This window comes from Pangasianodon hypophthalmus, chromosome 13 (assembly GCF_027358585.1).
Source record: "Pangasianodon hypophthalmus isolate fPanHyp1 chromosome 13, fPanHyp1.pri, whole genome shotgun sequence".
Classification (NCBI taxonomy): Eukaryota; Metazoa; Chordata; class Actinopteri; order Siluriformes; family Pangasiidae; genus Pangasianodon; species Pangasianodon hypophthalmus.
The window spans coordinates 24246979-24254586 of record NC_069722.1 but is presented as its reverse complement, the minus strand read 5'-3'; the positions used below and the strand labels follow the sequence as shown (position 1 = coordinate 24254586).

The 7608-nt window shown below is 40.8% G+C and overlaps 1 protein-coding gene across 1 annotated transcript; it reads right to left on the bottom strand.

The window, feature by feature from the left end:
- Positions 1 to 200: 200 nt before the first annotated feature.
- Positions 201 to 6707, bottom strand: hapstr1a (HUWE1 associated protein modifying stress responses a). The gene is made up of 4 exons (XM_026947098.3): positions 6294 to 6707; positions 3903 to 3983; positions 3427 to 3693; positions 201 to 2538 (listed from the first exon to the last, which is right to left on the bottom strand). The coding sequence occupies exons 1-4, from the start codon at positions 6490 to 6492 to the stop codon at positions 2294 to 2296; spliced, it is 792 nt and encodes a 263-aa protein (XP_026802899.1). The 5' UTR covers positions 6493 to 6707; the 3' UTR covers positions 201 to 2293.
- Between the last annotated feature and the right edge of the window lie 901 nt (positions 6708 to 7608).

Here is a 7608-nt window from a genome sequence, read left to right as displayed (position 1 = left end):
CCCTTCCAAAAATAAATAAAATAAAAATTCAAAAGGGTGTAAATTCAGAAACACCAACATGAAGTATTTTTTAAAAAAAGACAAAATGTCTGACACTTATAAAATCAGCGTAAATGCTTTACATTTCTGAGATGAAACTGGAGCTCGGTGTGCTGATGATGGTGCAAAGAAAACGGAGGAAATTAAACACACACACAACATTAGGACATTTTTAGTTTTATTTCAGCAAATAATTTACTAACATTTCTGTGGCAGAATGCTGTAAACTTCACATCTTTTTGTACATACGACTAAAAGTCAAACTGCAACCGAGGCGTTTTCAGGGACGACGATTTTTTTTGTTTGTTTTTTTTTTCAATTTTTTTTCTTTTATGGAAAACGGAAATAAAGTGTTAGTGGATTCTACGTAACCTGGGACAGGTAGTGTTTCGTAACATTTGACGATGAAGAGTAGAGAAAGAGGAGAAAGACGAGAAGGTCATGTGGTTCGTTTGGGATTGAAACATTTTTCAACACAATTTCTTTTCAAACACCAACAACTCAAAGCTAGCTCTTTTTCTTCTTTTTTTAAAAAGAAAAACTTTTAACTACTTATACCAATCTGTTTGATTTTCTCTCACAATAAAATCTAATGCTTATAGAGTCAATAATGTTCGTCTTAAAACTCTAATCCAAAGACTTTTTAATAATCAGTACATAATAAATGTTAGTTTGAGCGCTGTGTAAAGGTAAATGGTCAATTGTCCAGATCAGCTGTAAAAATCTGCACATTTGAGGACATTTTGTTTTTTTTTCCCTCCTAGCATCACATCCTTACGAGGTGTCCTTTAAGAAACACTGGTTTTAAAGGACACTTTAATTTCAAGCCCATCAGCAATAAAGTTTCCTTTTCGACGTAATTTTGAGCCACTGACCCTTTTATGCATTGCACAAAAAGAACGAAAGAAAAATTCAAAAGATGTACGAACGTTTAAAGATGAGCTCAAGGTTAGTTTTATTTTTATTGCAACTGAATCAGATCCGAAGAAGCAGCAGCTTTGAATTGAAATATTGCTCTCCATACACTCTCGGGGGAGAAAAAGGTACTAAAACTGTACTTTTCCCTATCAAGAGCACACCTTTAGTATCCATCTTTACATAGAAATGTGAATAAAGTGTGTATTGAAAGCTTGAAAAGGTCAATCCCTTTTTTTTTTTCCTTTTTAAAGGTACACTATATCCACATTCCCTCCACACGTCAAAGGTACGACTTCAGCAACACGGAAAATTACAGTATAGTCCCTTTTTTCCCCCCACAGAGACTGTATGTTCGACAGAAATAATAATAAAGACGTCATGATGAAAAGCAAGATGAAGAAGAAAATATATATATATATATATATATATATATTAAATATATATTAACGTGGCTTTTGTAACGAATAATCATTCAAATCCTAGAAACTCCGGAAGATTCCGAGTGGATAAAGTGGCAATACTGTTATATAATGCACAGTCTCTATGGTTTGTTGTGATTATGGCAGCGTGAGGCTGAAAACTTCACCCAAAAATATCCGATACTGTACTAACGATCAATCCAAGGCTGCTTTCGCACTTTAAATTGGGAAAAAAAAAAAATCATGTCTTTTTTTTTTTTAATCCCAAAAATACACACGTTGGTAATTTTAGTTACAGCGTAAAATCAGTGAAATATTTTCAATTTGACGTTTTTTTTCCACCTCCATTCCGTCTTCCGTGTGTTTGTCTCGCTTTCCGAGAGGTGAAAAAGCAGCAAGTATCCTTCGCTGCAGAACCCAAAATAAAAAATTTAAAAATCCAGGGGGTGGAGTCGGACCTGATCCAGCTCCGCCTACCTGGGCGGAGACGACTTGACGTGATGTCGAAGTGTGTCGTGGGTCTGGGGTTAGAGGAGGAGTCGGATCAGGTCCAGCTCCACCCCCTGGACTTTTGGTTCTGCAGCCATCTGTCTTTCCGTACGATTACGTTACGTTACGTACAAACGTGCGTCACGCGTGAAAGCTACCTGATCAGCACTAAGTGAGCATTTTTGGGTGACGTGTCCCTTTAAGGCTGCTCCGTTCTTTTTATCCCCTCATCTACGTATTAATCATCACGTGGCAAAAATCAGTAAAATAACGTGAACATCGAGGTACTACAGCGTCTGCGTGTGTTACACGTTCGATGGCTTCCTTTCAAACTGGAACAGAAACATACTGAGGATTAAGTGGCTTTATTTTCGAGCAGCATGTATGTGTGTGTGTGTGTGTGTGTGTGTGTGTGTGTATTCTCGAGCTCAGATCGTCCTGTTGCGTTTGTGGGTCGGCGAGTCCGTGATGACGTCGCTGCACTGGGCGCTCGTGCGCTTCCTGCCGCCGCCGTTCTCCAGGTGCAGCGCCATCTCCTCCGCTATAAAAGTGTTCAAGTCGACGTCGTGGAGGCCGTTTCTCCTGCGGCCCGGGTTCGAGCCGCCGCTCACGTGGGTGGGAGAACCCGGAGTGCCGGAACGGACGCTGATGCTGGCCATCGCGCCGCTCAAACCTGCGACAAGACGCAAGAAATCACAGACAACACACTTTTTTTTTTTTTTCCCCTCGTATTCTGAACAGTTGAGTTTTTTATACCACAGCGCTGCTGAACTCTGGATTCTGATTGGTCAGAAGGATGTTGATTAATTCTCTATAACAGCAGCTCTGACAATATTAATGTGCTGGTTCTAACAAGTTATGATTTCTATAACAACATTTATTTTTATTTAACATTTACGGAAGGAGTCTCTTAGTCAGCGTCAGAGGTAAAGTAACGTACGCTAAGTTTTCCGACATCTTCAGCACAGAGGAGTTAACTCTTCTTTGCGGTTTCTCGGTAACACGACAATCTACAATTTATTTTCTTTTGTCTTATTAACTTCAAAAGAGAGAACAAAAAAAAAAACAAACAAAAAAAAAAACAGAGACTAGTGAGGAAACGACGGTTTATAGCTGCGATAACGTACATGAGAACTTGTTTCTTGGACGTTCCACAGCATTAAATATATTAATAAATGGTTAAAAAGTGTGACGTGTTGTTTAATTAATAAACAATGTGGTATAAGAGGAATAAAACATTTGGGGACGTGCTGTTATAGGAAAATAATCACCTCCGATGCAATAACAGTGACTCCGCCCCTTCACGCCACCCGTTCGTTGATTATTTCCCTCTAACCGCATGTTACGGAGTGTTTTATTCCTTCGTCTGTGAATTACTAATGTCTAAAATGTTAAATGGAAACTAAATCAGACCTCAGTTAGACCTGGAAGATTGTAGCTGCTTAAATTTAACCACAAAGAATAACGAGCTAGATTTTTTAAAAAAAATTTTAAATAATGAGTGCTCGGGAAATAGATTGTGCTTTAACGACGTCTCTGACGATTCGCGCTGATTATTTACCGTGCAGTGCGATGGCTTCACGGAAAGGCTGCAGGTCTGTTTCTACAGATGAGACTGCGTCTGACGAAGGCGGCCGGTTGGGCGGGATTCTGGGCGTGGCTCTGGAGACCCTCGGAGGCGGCGCTTTGCCGCACAGGAAGCTGATCAGATCCTCCCTCCGGATGGTCCTCCTTCGCTTCTTCACCCAGGCCAGGACTTCCTTGTTGCGTCTCTGTTGACCCGTCTGGATCCCAAGCTCGTAGCTTCGCTGATGTGCATCCACGCTTTCTGTTAACGTTCAGAATATCCAGTGAAGATCTGGTCGTTATGAGCGGACCAACAATCCACATCATTTTTTATTTGTTCGCGCTGACCTCATTTTTAAAATCGCAGAAAAATAACCACACTATGAATCTGTTTTTTAATTATTATTATTAAAAACGAGTTGTCGTGGAACGCCGAGTGTCTGCTGTGAAAGGGATAAACGCTGGCGGTACCTTTGTACAGGTTGGTCACGGCTGTTGCTGCGTTCTGAAACGGCGCCCACAGGGACAGTCCTTGTTGATGGCAAACTCGATCTGGAAAACAAAAATAAAAGTGAAAGAGGTGCTTCAGGTCGCGTACGCGTGCTTCTGTACTTCCACTGACGGTAAACGTGCTGCACGGAATTCCGGGTTTGTTTACGGCAAATTCTGGAAGGTTCATCACTGAAAGATCGCCACAGTTCCTGACAACCAATCACTGATCACCAACGTTCCCTACAACCAATAGCAGATCACCGCCGTTCCTGACAACCAATCACTGATCACCATTGTTCCCTACAACCAATCACTGATCACCATCGTTCCCTACAACCAATCACTGATCACCGCCATCCCTGACAAGCAATAACGGCTCGCCACCGTTCCCAACAACCAATCACTTATCACCATCGTTCCCTACAACCAATCACAAATCACCGCCATCCCCGACAACCAATCACTGATCAGAATTTTCCCCGACAACCAATCACTGATCAGAATTTTCCCCGACAACCAATCACTGATCAGAATTTTCCCCGACAACCAATCACTGATCAGAATTTTCCCCGACAACCAATCACTGATCAGTATTGTCCCCGACAACCAATCACTGATCACCATTGTTCCCTACAACCAATCGCAGATCACCGCCATTCCTGACAACCAATCACTGATCACCATCGTTCCCTACAACCAATCACTGATCACCATCGTTCCCTACAACCAATCGCAAATCACCGCCATCCCCGACAAGCAATCACTGACCACCGCCGTCCCCGACAACCAATCACTGATCAGAATTTTCCCCGACAACCAATCACTGATCAGTATTGTCCCCGACAACCAATCACTGATCAGTATTGTCCCCGACAACCAATCACTGATCAGAATTTTCCCCGACAACCAATCACTGATCAGAATTTTCCCCGACAACCAATCACTGATCAGAATTTTCCCCGACAACCAATCACTGATCAGTATTGTCCCCGACAACCAATCACTGATCAGTATTGTCCCCGACAACCAATCACTGATCATCGCCGTTCCTGATGACCAGTCACTGATCAGTGTTGTTCCCTACACCACTGGAGACTCCTTCCATAAATGTTAAATATCAACAATCACACAAATGTTTTTAAAGAGTTTGTTTACGTGATGTGTCCTCCGTACAAGTCCCTGTCAATGAGCTGTTACTATAGAAACGATAACGAAGACCTGCTGGTATAGAAAATTAATCAACACCTTCTGACCAATCAGAATCCAGGATCACAAAGCGTCTTCGTCCTTCTTCACGCAACATGTTTTGATATGCAAATGACCATGACGATTTAATGAACATGCAAATCAGGCTACGTCATCTGGCGACTTCTAGCTACTTCAGGAGCTACTTTCTCCTGAAGAGAGTCGGCAGCGCTGCTCAGGAAGACCCGGATGCCCAGGAAATGGATTATATTGAGAGGAAACGAGCCTTTACAGCTTGGAGCCCCAGACTGAAGCCTGGTGACTGAAACGCCACATGACGGCTGCAGGCTTGAGGATGTTTTCAGGCTTCACTGCTGTCACAATCAGCCGGTTCTCTGAATTCACCACTTGCTCTGACATGTTCCTCAACCTCATCCACACCAACAGTGTCTCTAATGCCTGAGTAATAATACTTCTTTGTTTAAAAAAAACAATAATAATACTGAAACACCAAATGACGCTATTATCAGATCCATCTGTCTGACACACACAGATACCTCGCTAGCTAGCATGCTAATCATCACCAAAATAAAAGGTTTATCTAAAATCAGCTTCAGAAACTACTGGAACACAATCCAGTCAAGACGAACTGCTTTATATTTTTGATCTATTTCAACCTGATTTAATCAAGAACGACCTTTTAAAGCTACATGCTAAGCTAGTCATAACAATGCAGAAGAGTTATAAAGTGCTAATAATGCTAAACCAGCTAGCGAAATCTGGCACAAAGGTTCACAAATAAACTTTACTAAATTTAAATCAGATCCAGATCGCAGTAATAAACATTCAGAGAACATTCTTTAGTAAAGAAATTAACTGACTAGCTACATCGAGCTAGCTAACGTTAGCTATACAGACATATATAAAAGCTAACAGCTGACTAATATTGTGTAACGGTCGTTCTTTTCCCACCTATACACACAAAAATCCCGCCCCCTTCATTATAATTGGCTAGCCTTCCACGACCCAATGGGCAACTAGCCAATCGCGGGGCACGACCCTTATTCTGATTGGTCAATCCCAAATCACATGACGCGGAACTCGCCGGAAAACAGATGGGTTATAAAATACTAGCAAAGTATTAACTAGCAAAGTATTCAGAGGAAGCAAGCAGTCATAGCGGACCTTTATAAAGCTGCGCCACCGCAGTAGCCGAATTTTGAAACATATGCCAGAGTTTTTCTCGGTTTTGGTCGACCTCCTCTTCGCTCGGTTCTCCTTGGTCGGCCTCGGCGAGGCACTGCCTCTCCCAGTTTGAAAACCAATGCTCGGGTCCGTGTTCTTGAATCTCTGCTTCGTTCTCTTCTTTCCGATCCTCCATCATGAAAACACCCGAAAAGTCCACAATAAAGTTCACTTTGTTAACAGTCAGCTGTCTGATGTGAACGTCTGAGACTTCAAAAACGCGAATTATTCTAAATTAACTCTAAACATAGCGCTAGGGATCGATAAACAATGAGGCTGGAGCGGTATCTTCTCGCTAACTGCTCTCCTAACGACCAACTTCATTGACGTGTTTGGGGTTATAAAGTGACTACGCTCACTTTGTCAGCGGAGAAAACCCCGCCCACCGGTTCAAAGAAGAAATCTGATTGGCTGCTCTTGCCCCTTTTCGAGGACGCGGATAAATCTGAATATTTCATTTGCCAGAGTAAACGCCAATCAAAAACGCGAACGGAAGCGTGTGACGTCAAATTAAAGGGCCAGCGCGTATTTTAAGTAGCTGAGTATTACACTGTGGATGACAAGGTCTTTTTTTCAGTTATTTATAGCAGTAGCAAGTTTGGTTTTTACATTGGAAAGATCTTTAAAACATGCTAAATATAATAAAATACAAACTGTATTTGTGGGTTTATCATATTGCACACATTAGGATGATATCAATAGTATAATCTTTGCATTTAAATGTAAAATAAAAGTGTTTAAAGGGCTACACTGAAGGCAAATATTGTCTTCCTGCTACTAGAAAACTTTTTCTTTTTTTTTTTGCTTGTTTGTTTCATTTTTGTTTGTTGTTTATGACTAATTTTTTTTTAAGTGCCCTCATTCAGTTTTTTTTTCCCAGCTGTTATTTAGTCTTATGACCTTTAGACATTTTTGTGAAAATAATTTCATAATACGCTTCATTCTTTCACAAATAAGTGTCACAGATGGTTTTATTGCAATCATGCATTTGGTTGATAAAAAATGTGGTTGTGAAATTTGGTGCATACAAGGCGGTGCGCAAATCAGAAATATTTATTCACAGAAACAGCGATTTATTTTTGTGATGAAGTTGAATGTTTATTAAAAAGTGGAGTTTATTCCTCATGGAATGTGTTTAGCTAGAAGCTTCACAACATGGGAATCAGGTCACTTTTAGAGGAAATACTTTACTTTGTTGGGATACAAATACATTACACAAATATATAAATATATATTTTTTGAAAATTAATAATTT

Bases quoted from the DNA above. Each gene is read 5' to 3' on its own strand.
- hapstr1a (XM_026947098.3), bottom strand. From the start codon at position 6,492: ATGATGGAGGATCGGAAAGAAGAGAACGAAGCAGAGATTCAAGAACAC. The intron at 3,984-6,293 runs GTCCGCTATGAC...TTTGTTTTCCAG, and splicing joins GGTGGCGCAGCTTTATAAAG to ATCGAGTTTGCCATCAACAA. The intron at 2,539-3,426 runs GTAAATAATCAG...GTCTTGTCGCAG, and splicing joins TGAAGCCATCGCACTGCACG to GTTTGAGCGGCGCGATGGCC.